We start from the raw sequence: 17,390 nt of genomic DNA, 5'->3' as shown, positions 1-17,390 counted from the left end.
GGTCCTAGAGATAATTGTCCCTTCATCCTTCTTGAGGACTAAGCCGTCAACAAATTTCTATCCATGATAAGTAGTAGGATTTTTAAGGAGTTGCGTCCTCATTACTAGATCCCAGACCATATCCCAATCCGTCTGCCTAGGAAAAATGAGAGGTGCTATTCAGGGAGGACTGCGGACATTGGCATGTATGATGCCATGTTTGCTGCAGGGCTTAGACTTCCATTGACGGCTTTGCACCGTCAACTGGCTGATTTTTTGGGTCTGTCCGTCAGCCAGATTGCCCCGAACGCTTGGAGAATCTTTATTAGTGCTGAGGTTTTATGGGGTCGTTTGAGCGGAGGGAACCGTCAACTTTCCCTAGACGAGTTCTTTTACTGCTATAGACCTCAGCACATTGTATCTTCTGAGGGGACGTATCATTTTGCCGTCCATGAGAGAGACTTGAGATTAGTGTCTGATATGCCGGACTTTAACAGGAATTGGAAAAGTAGATATTTCTTTGTCAAGGGGACGGATTGGGTATGTAGGAAGAATGGGAGACGATGCCCCGTGGTTATTTTGACAACACTTGGGCTTTCGTCAGGGACTCAGGTTAACTCCGTCAGCTCTTCTTCCTTTGTTTTGTTTTTTTTTTTTTTTTTTTTTTGTTTTTTTTTTTTTTTTCTAGTTTCTAACACCATCTATTTCTTTGTCTTCAGCTAGCACTCGTCCTCACATAACTAACGAGCAGGAGGAATTCATTCGTCGGGTTCTTGATATTCCTCTTGAGCAACGAAGGTGTAGGGACTTAATCACTCTTGACACTCTTTATCTGTACTGTGGGGGTCTAGAACTGATGCCTGAGGCTCGGAGATTGGATGAACTTGGTCGTTGCCATGAGTAGATTTTTCCTTTGATCATCCTCATTGGTTTTTGTTCTTACCGTCTACCTTTGTAATGTAGGCTGGTTGTCTTTTGTAGAAATGGATGCAGCAAAGCAGAGAGTGAGGGCGGCTGTTGCCCGTAAAAAAGAAGAGGAGAAAAAGACTAAGGGTACAGAGGGGAACTCCTCGTCAGTTCCCAAGGCCGTACATAAGGGTTCGGCTAAGAGGAAGATTAACGGGGATAGTGACTGTCTGCCCAAGAAAGCAGCCGTCACTCTTGGAGATGCTAACTCCAAGAAGTCACCTCCTAAGTCGGGTCCTGGTGCGGGTAAAGGGATGATGACCTCAGCTAGTCCCGTCATTAAAGGACCCTGTCACCTTTTTACTCACAAGGATTACGCCATTGAGGAGGTAAAAGCGCTTATAAAGTCGATAGACGTGGACCCTTGTGCTGAGCTGGGCACAGAGGAGCTAGAGGCGTCAGCCTCTTTTGACCTTACCTGAGTAAGCCCTCTTCTTTGGTAGATTTTATCATGTCTTAGGTTTTTTTTTTTTTTTTTTTTTTTTTTTTTTACTGACGGCTACATTTTTCTTCAGGCTTTGGTGCGTGTTAAGGCTCTTCAGGACCACTGCATCGCCAAGGAAGGGGTCGTCAACCGGGTTAGGAAGCATAATGTAAACTTATTGAATGAGTAGAGGCAATACAAGGATGTCGTCCATACTCTAAATAATGAGCTGTAGGAAACAAAAGCAAAGTTGGAGGAGGCAGATCATCAGAAGGAGACACTGCAGAAAGAGCTGACGACTTTGTGCGAACAAGTGGAGAAGGCTGGGGCCGTCACTGTTACAGAATTTAAGGCGTTGCAATCATTTATTGACTCCTGTGTTGATTACTACGACACCGGATTTGATGATTGCCTTAGGCAGGTTGCATCAGCCTTTCCGGAGTTAGACCTTTCTGGGATCACTATGGATAAGTCCGTGTTGTCAACTCCTGTTGGCGACACCTCCGCTTATGGTGGTGACGACCCTAGAAATGACGGCGTCGTTTTGGCTTAGCCTGCTATGAATCTTCCTGTCCCTTCTTCCAACCCATCAGTTGAGTTTTTAGATGTAGAAAATCCTCCTGCTCAAGATGGAGGAGACAGGAATCCTACTGACACCCCCGCTCTTTAGTCCTTTTTTTATTTAATTTGTGGACAATGTATTTAAGTGCTCTGGTTGTTTTTTGGGTTTTATTTGTAAACAATTTTACTTTTATTCATAGTACTTTGCCCCTGTTGCTTTTTTCTGTTGATGTGTTGTTGAATGCTCCAAATGAATTTGTCTGTCTATAATTCCTACTTTCTTTGCAAACTTGTCTATATCATGGATTGATGATTGATTTGTCCTTTTCAAGTTCATGACAGACTCGTCAGTTTTATGGGTAACCTACTAGTGATATTGAGCTTGTCTATCTTTTTGACAAACTCGTTGTTTTTATGAGCTTTTACCTTTGATCGTTTGGTTGTGTCGCTAACCTTATGACCTTGGCTACTTTATGGACCTGATGAATATGCCATTTTTCTATAGGTCCGTTAGCTTTATATCTTTGTTACGGTCTTGACGTACTTGTCATCTTTTATAAGCATGTCGTTTTTATAGCTTCGTTCATGCTATGGACATAGTGACCTTGTCAATTCTTATAATCTCATCCATTTGATGAGACCGTCGGCTTAAGTTGTCCCTTTTTTGGACTTAGGGTTGTTTGTTTTTGGTGGACCTAAGATCGTCCATTTTATGGACTTAGAGTCATGAACTTAAGGACGTTCTCTTCTTGGACTTAGAATCATTCTCTTCAAGGTCGTCCACTTTATGGACTTTGAATTATCCACTTTTTGTGAATCCGAGGTCGTCCACTCTGTGGACTTTGGATCTTCCACTTTTTGTGAACTTAGGGTCATCTGTTTTATGGACTTAGAATCGTCCCCTTTAAGGTCGTCCACTTTATGGACTTTAAGTCATCCACTTTTTGTGAATTCGAGGTCGTCCACTCTGTGGACTTTAGATCGTCCACTTTTTGTGAACTTAGGGTCGTCCATTTTATGGACTTAGAATCGTCCCCTTTAAGGTTGACCACTTTATGGACTATGGACTGTCCACTTTATGTGAACTTGGTCGTCCACTTTTGTGAACATAATCGTCCATTTTTGTGAACTTTAAACTGTCCACTTTTGTGGACTTAGTTGATTACTCTAATTGTCCATTTTTTGTAAACTTAGTCGTCCACTTTTGTGGACTTATATTTGTAAATAGAAACTTCAGCAATTTTTGAATAAACTCCTCTTATTGCCATGCATTCATAAATAAAAGTAGTTTAAAAATCAAATCCTGCCCTTTGGGCTTAAAATGAAAAAGAGGTATTGTTGCGAAAACTAAAGTAAATGATAAAACTGAAGAGTATAACTAAAATTTGCTATGGTGAACTGTAAAATAAAAAAGGGGGGTTTGGTCTTCATGCCGCCATCCCTATTGGTAATATTTCCGCAAATGCTCGGTGTTCCATGGATGCGGCAGCTTCTGTCCGTCTAACATCTCCAAGTGGTAAGTGCCTTTCCTCTGCCATGACATGACTTGGTAAGGTCCTTCTCAATTGGGGCCAAGCTTCCCTTGGGTAGGGTCTCTAGCAGCGCCCATGACTCTCCTAAGAACGAGATCCCCAACCTGGAAGTCTCTATGTCGGACCCGAGAGTTGTAATGCTTGGCCATGCGGTCCTGGCACCTTGCGAGCCTTTGTTCTGCCATCGCCCTGACTTCGTCCACTAGGTCTAGTTGTAGTCGCATGGCCTCATCATTCATACGCTCGTCATGGTTGTGTACCCTGTAGCTTGTGAGTCCGATTTCGGCCGGGATGACTGCTTCGCTCCCGTATGTTAACCGGAACGGTGTTTCTCCCGTGGGCGTCCTTGGCGCTGTCCTATATGCCCATAGTATGCTTGGCGACTCTTCAGGCCATATACCTTTTGCCCCCTCAAGCCGAGTCTTGATAATCTTAAGCAAGGATCGGTTCGTGACTTCGACCTGTCCGTTAGCCTAAGGGTGGGCAGGGGAGGAGTAGTGGTTTCTTATCCCTAACTGTGAGCAAAAGTCTCGAAAGGAGTCGTTATCGAATTGCTTCCCATTATCTGAGACTAAGACTCTAGGGATGCCAAACCTTCATATGATGCATCTCCAGATGAAACTCCGCACGTTTTTCTCTGTGATGGTGGCCAATGCTTCAGCTTCCACCCACTTTGTAAAGTAGTCAATGCCCACTACCGGGAATTTTAGCTGTCATAATGCTGTAGGGAACAATCCCATAATATCTAATCCCCACTGAGCAAACGGCCATGAGTCCGTCATAGGGGTCAACTTTTCGATTGGCTGTCTAATAATATTGCTGAACCTTTGGCATTTGTCGCAGGTCTTGACATAAGCCTCGGCATCCTTCTGCATGGTGGGCCAGTAATACCCTGCTCGCACAAGCTTGTGTACCAATGATCTTGACCCCGAATGGTTTCCGCAAATCCCCTCGTGTACCTCCCTCATAATGTAGTCTGCCTCTTCCATACCCAAGCATCTCAGATATGGACGGGAAAAGCCTCTTTTGTACAGGACATCTTTTATCAAGACGAATCTCGCTGCCTGGACCTTCAGCTTTCTTGCAGCCTCCTTCCCGTCTTGCAAGACCCCGTTTTTTAAGTACGAAACTAGTGGTATGGTCCAGTTACTTTCAGAGCCTATCTCTTGTATGTTGTAGGAATCTATTAGTGGAGAAAATTGAACAAAAGAGAGTACGTTACCGGGGGTGATCATATGTTCTGTTGAAGTGGCTTTGGCAAGACGGTCGGCTTGCTCATTTTCTCCTCTGGGGATTTGGATGATTTTGGCCTCTAGGTCGTTTACTCTTCTCCTTACTTGATCAAGGTATCTCTTCATCCTTTCGCCCTTGCATTCATAGTCTCCATTTACTTGGTTAGCAACGACCTGAGAGTCGCAATAAATGACTACACTTGTGGCTCCCACTACTTTAGCGAGGTCGAGGCCTGCTACTAATGCTTCATACTTCGCTTCATTGTTGGTGGTGGGGAAGTTGAGATGGACCATGCATTCAACTGTGTCTCCTTCGGGTGACAGTAATACTATGCCGACCCCTCCAGCCTGTCTATTGGATGATCCATCCGTATGTATGCTCCACTGAGGGGACTCTTCTGCCCCCTTGTCTTCGTCGTGGGTGAATTCTGCTATGAAGTTCGCGACGATCTATCCTTTGATGGCGGTCTGCGGGCGGTATTGGATATCAAACTCGCTCAATTCTATGGCCCATAACGCCAGTCGACCCACAGCTTCAGGGTTGCTCATCACTCGTCGCAGGGGCTTGTCAATAGGACGTTCACCGTATGGGCTTGAAAGTATGGCTTAAGCTTGCGAGCTGCTATAACTAATGCAAAGGCAAGTTACTCCATAGGTGGGTATCTTTCTTCAGTACCGCGAAGCGCTCGGCTCGCGTAATATTCGGGCTTTTGTACTTTTTCTTCTTCTCTGACCAAGGCCACCCTGACAGCTGCAGGAGAGATAGCCAAATATAGAAAAAGTTCTTCTCTCGACTGCGAGGTACTTAGCAGCGGTGGGGAAGAGAGATAAGTTTTCAATTCCTCGAACGCCTGCTGGACATTAGGTAGTCCACTCGAATGATCTCTTCAGTGTGCGGAAGAAGGGTAAACACTTGTCTGTTGCCATTGACACAAACCTATTTAGTGCTGCTATTTTTCCGTTAAGGCTTTGTACTTCCTTCACATTTCTTGGGGGTGCCATCTCCATTATGGCTCGGATCTTGTCCGGGTTGGCTTCGATACCACTTTGAGATACCATGAATCCTAGGAATTTTCCAACTGTTACTCCAAAGGCGCACTTTCCTGGATTGAGCTTCATGTTGTAAGAACGAAGGGTGTCGAATGTTTCCCTGAGGTCCTCCAAGTGCTCTTCCTCCCTTCAGCTTTTTACCAGCATGTCGTCAATGTAGATTTGGACATTCCTCCCAATTTGCTGTGCGAACATTTTGTTCATAAGCCTCTAGTACGTTGCGCCCGGATTCTTCAGGCCGAACGGCATCACTTTATAACAAAAAAGGCCTTGGCTGGTTACGAACGAAGTTTTCTCCTGGTCAGTTTCGTGCATTCGGATTTGGTTGTAACCCGAGAAAGCGTCCATAAAGCTCAACAGCTGGTGCCGAGCCATAGAGTCTACTAGAACATCGACCCTCGAGAAGGGATAGCTGTTTTTGGGGCATGCTTTGTTAAGGTCGGTGAAGTCAACGCACATTTGCCACTTCTCACTAGCTTTCTTAACCATCACTACATTCACTACCCAATCGGGGTAGTAAACCTCCCTAATGAAATTTACCTCTTGTAGTTTGCGGACTTCTTCCGCTATGGCCTGATCTCGCTTCAGGGCGAGCACCCTCTTCTTCTGTTGAATGGGTGGGAAGGAAGGCGACACATTCAGCCTATGTACCATGACTGAAGGGTATATTCCTGGCATGTCTTCGTGACTCCAAGCGAATACATCTCGATTACTTCTAAGAAAGGTTGTGAGTGCTTGACGGAGCGCGGGATTAGCAAGGGTTCCAATTTTGGTTGTTCGGTCGAGCTTTGAGTCGTCAAGAAGTATTTCTTCAAGCTTTTCTACGAGTTCTGTCGTCATGCAGTGTTCTTCTACGTTCATGGCTTGGAGGTGGTCATCCATCTCCATCATGGCTATGTAGCATTCACGTGCAGCCACCTGATTTCCGCGTAATTCTCCCACTCCATACTCAATAGGAAACTTAATCATAGGTGGTAGGTCGAGGTTACAACCTTCCACGAGTTAAGGGTGGGTCGTCCGATGATAGCATTGTAGGCAGACGAGCAATCGACCACTAGGAATGTTACATCCCTGGTGATCTGCTGAGGGTAGTCACCCACCATGACAAATAATGTGACCGCGCCTAAGGGGAACACCCTTGTTCCTCCAAAGCTGACGAGCTGGGCGTTTGTCGGAATCAATCGTCCTCTGCCAATCCCTAATTGTTGGAATGCGGGCTAGTATAGGATATCCGCTGAGCTGCCATTGTCGGCCAATACCCAGTGTATGTTGTAGTCCCCTACTCGAATGCTGACGACAAGCGCGTTGTCATGTGGGTGGTGAAGTCATCGTGCATTTTCTTCATAGCACCCAACGACGGGGCCTTATGTTCGCACTATCTTTGGCACGGTGGCCGTCAACTGGACGCTTTGGACCATCTTGAGGTAAGTCTTGCGGGCCTTCTTTGACGACCCAGTAGTTATTGTTCCCCCTATGATCATCCTAATGTCTCCTATGGTGGGCCTAGGACGCTCATTATCCCGTTGGCGGGGCTGCTCTTGAGGAGGTGGATCCGCTCTCTTCTTTCTAACGAACTTCTGCAATTTCCCTTGCTTGATAAGGGCCTCAATCTGCTGCTTTAGGTCGTAACAATCGACCGTATCATGACCATGGTCACAGTGGAAGAGGCAATATTTGTCCCTTGATCGCTTGTTAGGATCTCCCTTCAGCTTTCAGGGGTAGGTCAGGGCCTCCTTGTCCTTTATTTGCATTAGGACTTGGTCTATTGGGGCAGTTAACAGGGTGAAGGTTGTGAACCTTCCTCCCGGGGGCCTGGAGCTCCTTTCATCCCTTTGGTTTCCTGTTCTTGCCTTTTTCTGCCCTTGGTCTTGCCGTGTGTCTTCTTGTCTCTCCCTTTTCTTGGGCTTTTCCTCTCAAGCTAGCAGCGCGTCTTCAGCATTCATGTACTTGGTGGCCCTATAAAGTACTTCTGACATGGTCTTCGGGTCACTCTTGTAAAGGGAGAACAAAAACTTTCCCTTCCGTAACCCATTCGTGAATGTCGTTACAAGTATCTTGTCATCGGTTTTGTCGATTGAGAGTGCTTCCTTATTGAAGCGGGATATGTAGGATCTCAGTGTCTCGTCCTCTCGCTGCTTGATGCTCATCAAGCAAGCCGTAAACCTTTTATACCTGTGTCCCCCGATGAAGTGCGCGGTAAACTGAGCGCTTAGCTCCTTGAAAGTGCTGATGGAGCCGGGCGTTAAGCGGGTGAACCAAATTCTTGCCGCACCTTTCAGCATCGTGGGGAAGGCCCTACACATGATTTCATCGGCTACTCCTTGAAGGTGCATCAAGGTCTTGAAGGTCTCTAGGTGATCTAGAGGGTCCTTGACTCCATCGTAGCTATCTATCTATGGCATGCGAAATTTATGCGGTAGGGAGAAAGAATTGACGGAGGCAGTGAACGGTGAGTCAGTTTGGTTAACGAGATCGTCAAGATCGCTGGACACTCATCCCTTGAGGGCGTTCATCACAACTTCCATCTGTTCCTTTATAGCCTGTATCTCTGCGGCAACCGGCGGTGGAGTCACATCCGTGAGGGATGGGAGGCTTACATTTTGTCACTCCGGTCTGCCTGGGGCGTTACGACCCTCCGGTCCCTCCTGATCTCGTCGCTCGGTGCTGGTATCCTCCTGGTCCTTTTCATGAGCACTGTGTCCTGCCTTCCAGCGTCGCTGTTCTTCCAAAATCTGGTTTTTCTTGGTGGTGCTTTCCACGGCTGCAGCTAGAGTCTGCACTTGTCTCTCGAGAGTAGATGGTCGCGGCTTGTCTTCGTGAACGTTGTTAGTGGTTGCCATTGATTGAGTAAGTACCATGCAACACTTTGTCCGGGAAATGCTTGCTATGACTTATAAATTCAGTCAAACCCTTTCCCACAAACGGCGCCAACTGGTGATGTTGAAAAAGTCACCAGTAAGCCACAGGTACTTACGCACTCGAAATAGGGCGCACTCAAAATAGCTCCTGCACAACACAAAAGAGAAGACCTTGCAGAGAGCATCAGTGTGGTGCCGACCAGTACCCTCCGAAGGTCAAGTTAGAACTTCTTACAACTCTAGAGTGTTAGAGAGAGGTGAATTATGCGTACCTTGGCTAATGAAGGTATTGGGGCTTTTATAGTAATAGAGAGTTGACATCTCTTCCTTGGTGCGAAAGTCTTTTCCTTATAGGAGTCTTCTTAGGCATATTTGGCGGGATCCTTGCCTTATAGGGATCCTTTGAGTAGCATCAAACGTGGAGGGCAAGGCATTTCCTAATATATGCAATCGTGGGCAGCAAGTAAAATGCTGTAGAGACTGTCAGCTTATTCAAGACTGTCAGCCTATCATGCTCCCTTCAGGTTTACAGGTGTCAGTTTATTGAGACCGTAAGTCATTTGGTTCTGTTAGCCCACTCCCTTTACTGCCTTTATTAGATCTCCTTTTACCGTCAGCTTATAAAGCCGATGGTTTTGCTTGCCCTTTTACCGTTAGCTTACAATAGAAGCTGATGGTTTCGCCAGCTTACTATTTTTGCCCATATCATGAGTGTAATATTTATCTCATTTAATATTATTTTATATGTAAATTGTTAAACAACTGTAAAAATAATTGGTAAGTTGTTCATGATGTGATGAACTTGTACATATTTAATTTTACAAATAGTATTACAAGAATTTTGTGTTATGCTAAAAAAACTTCAACGGGTTTGGTGTTACACAACTAACAGTAAATGCTATTTAAAGGTTACACTCAAAACCTCAAGGGTGTTTTGGGTTTTATGAGGAAACCATAAGGAGAATTTGTGTATCTCCCCCTCCCCGGGTTTTTATCATCTTCACTTTCTAATTTTTACTGCATTTTCCATTTATTATATTTATGAAAAATATTTTAAAATCTAGTCAACCAAATATATTTTAACATAGGAATTTAAAAAAAAAAAAAATTTAAGCAAGCATATATTAAGGGAGTTTTTGAAATATCACAAAACTAAAGAAGTATTAAATAGTGCTTTCAAAAAAAAAAAAAAAAGTCTTAAATAGTGTGATTGATTTTAAATTATAGAACTCTTAAAGTATAAATGTGATTTTCACTTCGTTCTTTTTCTTTCCAGTATTGGTCATAATTTTTAAATGCAAAAAATAAAATTGAAAAGTAAAAATAGTTTAGACAAAGTTTTGCATATAATCAAAAATAGTTTTAATTGATAATTTATTGAAAAGAAAAAAAAAATCCAACATATATCGAATACTTTTAGTTTGCCAAACATCCATTATATTTAAAAGCTCATTCATATTATCAAAAATAAATATAAGCTCATACCAATTGCTATTAGTTAAGAAATGGTGGCATAACTTGCTAATTAATTCATGTGTTTCCCGTTTCCATCCTTCATTTTGATTTGATTTGCAATATAATCAACAAAGGAAAATGAATAGAAAAATGAAAACATTGTAATTCAATCTCTTGTGAAGTTGATATTTAAGGGTTTTTTTTTTTTTTTTAATTTAAAAATTTTTTTTTTTCAAATGTTTCAAATGTATTAGTTTATGTCCACCTCACATTCTTACACATGAGACACAATTGGGATCTCAAAATCTCAAAATGCACACATTTGTGCAATCACAAGAGAATAGATTCACAAGTTGAGATCCAAATAGGGGTAGTATTTAAATAATTCATAAGTATCCTTTGAACCTATTCAACTTGTTAACATGTAATAGGCTATAGGCTTTAGGCCCACCTTATTTACTTGTATAGCACACATATTTGTACTACACATTCTGCCTCCTATATAAAGGTACTCATGTATACTTTATTATAGGTGAAATACAATAATACTGATTCAGTATTTCTAACACAGTATCAAAGTCATTGCTTTAACTTTCTTGTGTCTTGTAGTCTGGTCTTTGTTGGTATTTTCCGTTGTCTTAACTTCTCCAGTCAGTAAGCATTTTTAGTGTCCTCTCTTAACTACTCCGTTGCAGTCAAAGGTCCTCAAGGTTGAATCCCCACCGCCAGAAGCTCGCTCTCTACCACCAAGACCATTGCCTCAGCTTGGTTTGTCATGTTTAGCTCTACCATCTCTCACTTGGGTTATACTGCCAGTCCTTATGATTCTACCTTATTTTTTCATCACACCAACAAAGGCACTATTTTGCTTCTCTTATATGTGGATGATATGATCATAATTGGTAATAACCTTAGTGATATTCAAGAACTCAAGGATTTTCTCAATCAGCAGTTTGAAATGAAAGATCTTAGACATCTCAACTACTTCTTGAGTCTTGAAATCACTCATTTTACTGATGGACTTTATATTACTTGAACTAAGTATGCTTCTAAACTTTTGTCTCTACCTGAACTCATTGCTAGTTAGATTGTTAACACTCCAGTTGAACTCAATGCGCATTTGACTCCCTTAACAGGAAACCATTGCCTAATCTCTCTCTTTACAGACGATTGGTTGGTAGCCTAGTTTTTCTCACTGTCACTTGTCTAGACATTTCCTATGCTGTTCACTAGGTGAGACAGTTTCCGACTATTACACGATCGACTCACTATTTTGCTATCCTGCGCATTTTTCGATACCTGAAGGGCACTTTCTTTCAAAGGGCTTTTCTACTCTGCTTAGTCTCCTCTTATTCTTTGTGCATTCTTTAATGCTGATTGGATAGGAGATCCAACTGATAGAAGGTCAACCACTGATTATTGTTTTCTTCTTAGTTCTTCTCTGATTTCTTGGCGAAGTAAGAAACAAACCGTTATGACCTGCTCCAGCATTGAAGCGGAATATCGTGCCCTTGCTGATACCACATCTAAGCTCCTTTGGCTTCGATGACTTCTTAAGAATTTAGGCGTGTTTACATCATCTGCTACTCCTCTTTATTGTGACAACTAGAAAGTGTCATTCATATTACTCACAATGATATCTTTCATGAACAAACTAAATATATCAAGATTGATTGTTATTTTATTCGTTATCATCTTGTCCATGGTGCTCTCAACCTGATCTCAGTCTCCGCTAAAGATCAACTTGTAGATATCTTTACCAAATCACATCCTAAGGACGATTTGGTGCTTTTGTTGACAACCTTAAGTTGGTTTTACACCTACCTTGAGTTTGAGGAGAGCTGTTAACATGTAATAGGCTGTGGGCAGTAGGCTCATCTTGTCTACTTGTATAACACACATACTTGTATTACACACATACTTGTATTGCACACTCTGGCTCCTATATAAAGGCACTCATATATACTTTATTATGAGTGAAATACAATAATACTCATTCAGTATTTCTAACCTAACTTATGACAACAATTTATTAATTCCAACATTGACCAAACTTTAGGTTCTTAATTTGTGGAAAAGTATTCCAAATTTATAGGAAGAGATCTAAGCCTAGTGAATGATAAGTTGTGGAAAAATTCTACAAAAGAGAAGCAAAAGAGGGTGTCATTTAAGTGATGACATTGTATGAGGCAAAAGTGCTACAAAACTGAAGGAAATGGCCAAGGCTAAGTACAGAGTGAGTGAGTGATTGATTAGGCCACTTCACTAGGAAGATAATGCGAGGAAACAAAGTCGGTAAGTCAGGGGCTATATGGATTTTCAGTTTCCATCAACCATAACTCTGTTTCCATCACCCATAACTCAAAATTGATGGGTCCCATGGTTGAGTTGTGTGTTTGGATGTGTTTCCCGTTTTTTGTTTCCATCACTCAATTCTCTGATTTTTGAGTAATGAGTTATGGAAACTGAAAACATATTTTAGGTGTTTTCAAGTTATCAAAACTCAGTTTTCATGGCATTTTCGTAATTAAACACACATTGAAGGACTCACGGTCAGAGGTACTTTTGACTAACTAAACTGATTTTTTTATTTTTTTGGTGAAACTGAACCGATTTTTTATGTTTTGGAATGGGTCAGCCGCAACTTTTGACTTTTAAGTTTTTTAAGTTTTAAAAATGGGTCCCACATTTTTAAGTTTTTGAAATTGAAAAACAAAACTAAGTTAGGTGCCAAATGAGTGGGGTTTGAGAAATTGAGGTATTTTAAGTGAAGATTGATGAGTGACGAAAATTGAATGAGGAGGGATGAGTGATGGTTTTTTAAAAACCAAACAGCCCCTAAATGTTTGCGAATTGTTTCCACCAATCAAGAGTGATAACAAAAAGAGGGGTTGTGATGAGATTTTGGCTTGAAGAACGATATATAGCTTGATGAAGAAGGCGAGAAAAGAGTTTCATAAGTGTAGATAGGTGAAGGATCTTGCCAAAATCAGCAAGATTTCCTTGCGAAGAAAAATTCATCATTCTCTCTCTTTGTTCATAATGTGAGTTTTTATTAGAGGGGAAGTTTTGTTTAGCATTTTTTTATTTACCACTTAACTGCATGAACTATTTTGACATAAAAACAAAGTATTAGGGATTAAATTGACATATTTGAAATGTAAGAAACTAAATTGAGGCATAATATAAAAGTTAATGACCAAAATTATAAGTTAATTTGATTTTAAAAAAAAATTCAAGTTATTTAACGTTATGGCAGTCAATTTGGTTGATTAATTTTTATTAAAAAAATCGTCACTTTTTACTGTCTTTTCTCGATTTTTTTTTTAAATAACAATAAATATTAAAAAATTTAGTTAATTGTCATATTTCAAAACAATTTTGAAAAATAACATCTCGAGTATCTAAAACTCGAGTTCCAGATGGAACTCGAGTTTTTAAGTCTCGATTTGGAGAAAAAAAATTGCGCTGAAAATCGAGTTTTAGAGACTCGATTTCTATAAATTGCAAAAAACGCCGCTATATGGCTTTAAAACGTCACTATAGGGATTAAAAACGCCACTATAGGGCACCCTAAACCTAGTACTTACAAAAAATTTTTGCAGGAAAACGCCGCTATAAGGTTTTAAAACGTCACTGTAAGGCTTAAAAACGCCACTATAGGTGAAATTTTTTGCATAAAACTCGAGTCTTAAAGACTCGAGATCTATGTGGCATTTTCCCACTCAGAACGCGAGTCTTTGAAGGTCGAGTTTTTAAAGTGGATCTCGATTTTTTGAAACTCGAGATGCTATTTTCTAAAATTGTTTCAAACATTGTCTAACTTACAAAATAGAAAGGCTGAAGAAGGTTAGTCTGCTCAAAACCTCGTCTTTTCTCTATTGGTGTATAACAACACATGGATCCAATTGACAAATGACAAGTGAAACATGTGTAATGCAAATTGCAGAAAGATAAGAACCACGCATGCCACCCCCTTATCAATTATCATATGACACGCACGCCACGGTTTTTATTGAGAAGCCTGTGTCCCAGTCCGATCAGACTGTTACTATTTGAGCCCAGCCCCTTCTGAATTCTCACAGTAAAAAAGTGGGAAAGAGTTACACTGTGTTCAGATTCGAGAATCTCTATAACATAGATTTTTTTTTTCTTTTTTCTTTTTGCTGAATCTCTAAACAAATATAGTTGCACACGTGTGACCTTATCTTTATAGTGAAAGACTCGTGTTGTGACCCTCAGAAGCACTTACAATGTGCCCAATAACAATGTTAAAGCATTTAGGAGGATGGGCAATGCTATCCTCACCACCCATGTTACCATTTTATCTTCTGGGAAACACCTATACCTGCAAAGATAGCGTATGGTTTGGCATTAAAGCTGTGAAATTGAGCAACAAAAGAGTTTTGGGGAGTTGGGTATCGTGTGCTGTGAGGAGGAGAGTGAGATATGATGAAGAAGAGGAAGGAGATGAAGATGAAGGTGAGGAAGAATATGGGTACAATGAGGAAATTGCGATGTTGGAAGTGTATAGCCAGTCTGCCAAGGGAGAAGCGCTTATTGTTCATGCAATAGTGGATGAGGAGGAAGTGGAGGTGCTTATCTTCAAGGTGAGTTGATTTAGATCAAATTTCATTTCTCTTGGGTTTCAGGCAAAGGGGAAAAGCACGTGTCCCATGTGGATTGCTTGCATTTTGTTAGCAACTAGTTTAACCCAGAATTGTTCACCTCAGAATGGTTCACCTCTCACAATAAAAAATGGGGTGAAAAAAAAGTGGCCGAGTGACAGGCAGTTAGTCATTTAAAATAGTTGTGAAAATAAGCGTAGAATTGGTTGTAATTCTAAAATAGCTCAACTAAAAACATAAAGAAGGATTATGCATGTGATAGTACTTTATAATAGAAATATTATGCAATACAGTGACTTTATTTGCTTAAAAATGCTAGTAAAGGCAAATTACCTATAAAAAAATTGATATAATTAAAAAAATTCTTGTGAATAAGTTAATTTATATATTAAACATTTTGTTTTTATTGGTTTAGAGTATGATAGAACTGTATTTTTGAAGCACATTGATAGTTTTCTGTAGTTTAGCGCACCTTTTGCATTTCCTAAGATAATGGTATAGCACAATATAGCTTTATGAGTGAAAATTATGGGAATTTGGGATCTCCTGATTTAACATAAAAAGTAAATTCCATTTTGTTGGCTAATGTTCAAATTATTTGTGAACAATAACATCGGAAACAACTTATGAGCTACATCAATGGAATGTCCGAAGACAATAGATATATCCATGTTTAATTGTGATTACTTAAAAGTTAAAATTCAAAACTCATCAACCTGGTTAGCCTAATGATTCCTAAATTCTAGGGCCTCATGATATCTATGAGATCTTGGTTTTGAAATCGTTTGTCAATATTTTGGAGCTACCCTTAAGGGATTTCTTCCTATTATAATCTAGTGTGTGGGACGGGGGATTGCAAACACTCAAAGAAATAGTCAAATATTCAAAAAAAAGTTTGGATTCTCTCATTTGTCAAAAAAAAAAAAAAAAAAAAAATCTTCCGAGCTTTGGGATTTGTTGGACTAGCTAACTTGTAGTATAACATTATTTCCTTCTCTTAGAATAGAATAAGCAGTCCATGCTCAAGCTATAAGTGCTTTGTTGCTTTATTATTCCAGTCTCCTAGTTGGAAAACAATAAAAAAGGAGAATATAGTTTTGTTAACAAGCACTTTTGTTATTTGTTGCTCTGAAATTCCAAAATTTTCTTCTTGTCTTTTCTTTTGGAATTGCTCTGCATTTATGTTGTAGGTATGTTTATCATTACTTTTATAGGATATAGCCTAGTGTTTATAAAGTACATTATACATGAATATGTACCTATGGTAAATATTGGCGAAAGTATTCTTGACTATAATATTTTAGCTCTTATGATGATTAGAAAAACATGGCCTCAAAGAACTTTTCATAAGAAAAAATTGAACTAGATTCTAGTTCACATCAATGCACATTTTGCACTTTCTCCTACCTGTTTGTGTTTATTGTTCCACACGATTTACTTATTGCTAGCTCAAAACTACGTTTGTTAAATGATGTTTCAGGGATTTTCTTCGTCTTTGAGCTATAGAACTTCACCGGATCCATCAAGAAGTATTCTTCCTGCTAGGGCAGTGATAAAATTCATAGACAGAATTAAAGGACCTTTCAACCCTTCTAATATTGAGTACCTTCAGAAAGGTCTAACATGGGAAGCATTTAAAGAGTTCCTTTCCACTTAAAAATTACACCATCACTAGGCTAGCAGTTACAGAACTATTTTTTTTTTTGGTGGTGGGGGGGTTGTTGGTGTAGTAATTGTGCTTGTTTGCTTGGTGTAGACACTCATTTTGACATGTTTGATTGGTCATCAAGGTAATTATGCAATTATTTAGGATTTGATTGTAATAGTAATTAAATTATAAAATTTTAGTTTGATTAATAGGATTAAAAACTAGCTTGTAACAATTAGGGCTGTCCATAGGTCGATTCAGTTAACCCACCACTCGACCCACCTTATTCGATTGAATGGATTTTTGACTCAATGTCGACCAAATGGTCGGTTGAAATTGAGTTTGTCAGTTCTTCAGCTGGCTGGGTTAGTTTCGTTGAGTGATTGGGTCTGAAGGAAAAGTTAAATTTACAACTTGAGTCTTTTCTTGTCAACCACAAAAGAAATAGGCTTAATCTAAGATGTTTGCTGATGGGAGAACAACTTGGGTCTTTCCTCAATCCATTTTTTCCTCACAACATCCTGCCATATATTATTGAGCTCTTCCTCCCATATACGCTTAATCAAATAATCACAACTCACAAGCTCCATGTCTAATTCCTTTCATCACAGCACTTGATCTCCCATTAGCAAACATCACAGGACATCACAAAATCCCATTAGGAGATAATGTCTGTTGAGTTCTGACAGAGATACTCATGTCTAGTTGATTTAATTGGTCTAATTCTAACTAGTTATATGGATTTTATTAATGGATTCTGTAAGGAAATATGTTTAGGATATACTTTTAGAAAGTTTTTATAGGAAAGAAAAGAAAAAAAAAATTTGTTAGTTTTTTATATTTCCCATCAAAATTGTATTAATTTTTTTTTTTAAAATGCTTCATTAATAAATACCCTAAAAGCACTTACTAATCAGATCCAACAATAATTAGTCAAATTTAAAATATCTAAAAACTGAGTCAAAGACAACTATCTAAAGGCTTGAGGCAATTTAAATTGATAACATTGTTAACTTCTCATATATATTTTTTCTTAAATAATTCGATAATTATAATA

The 17,390-nt window shown here is 39.9% G+C and overlaps 1 protein-coding gene across 1 annotated transcript; it reads left to right on the top strand.

The window, feature by feature from the left end:
* Positions 1–14,218: 14,218 nt before the first annotated feature.
* LOC126717724 (uncharacterized) lies at positions 14,219–16,494 on the top strand. Its single transcript, XM_050419577.1, has 2 exons — positions 14,219–14,667; positions 16,166–16,494. The coding sequence occupies exons 1-2, from the start codon at positions 14,311–14,313 to the stop codon at positions 16,340–16,342; spliced, it is 534 nt and encodes a 177-aa protein (XP_050275534.1). The 5' UTR covers positions 14,219–14,310; the 3' UTR covers positions 16,343–16,494.
* Positions 16,495–17,390: the final 896 nt, after the last annotated feature.

This window comes from Quercus robur, chromosome 3 (assembly GCF_932294415.1).
Source record: "Quercus robur chromosome 3, dhQueRobu3.1, whole genome shotgun sequence".
NCBI lineage: Eukaryota > Viridiplantae > Streptophyta > Magnoliopsida > Fagales > Fagaceae > Quercus > Quercus robur.
The sequence above is the reverse complement of the archived record's forward strand: the minus strand, read 5'-3'. Positions and strand labels throughout refer to the sequence as shown.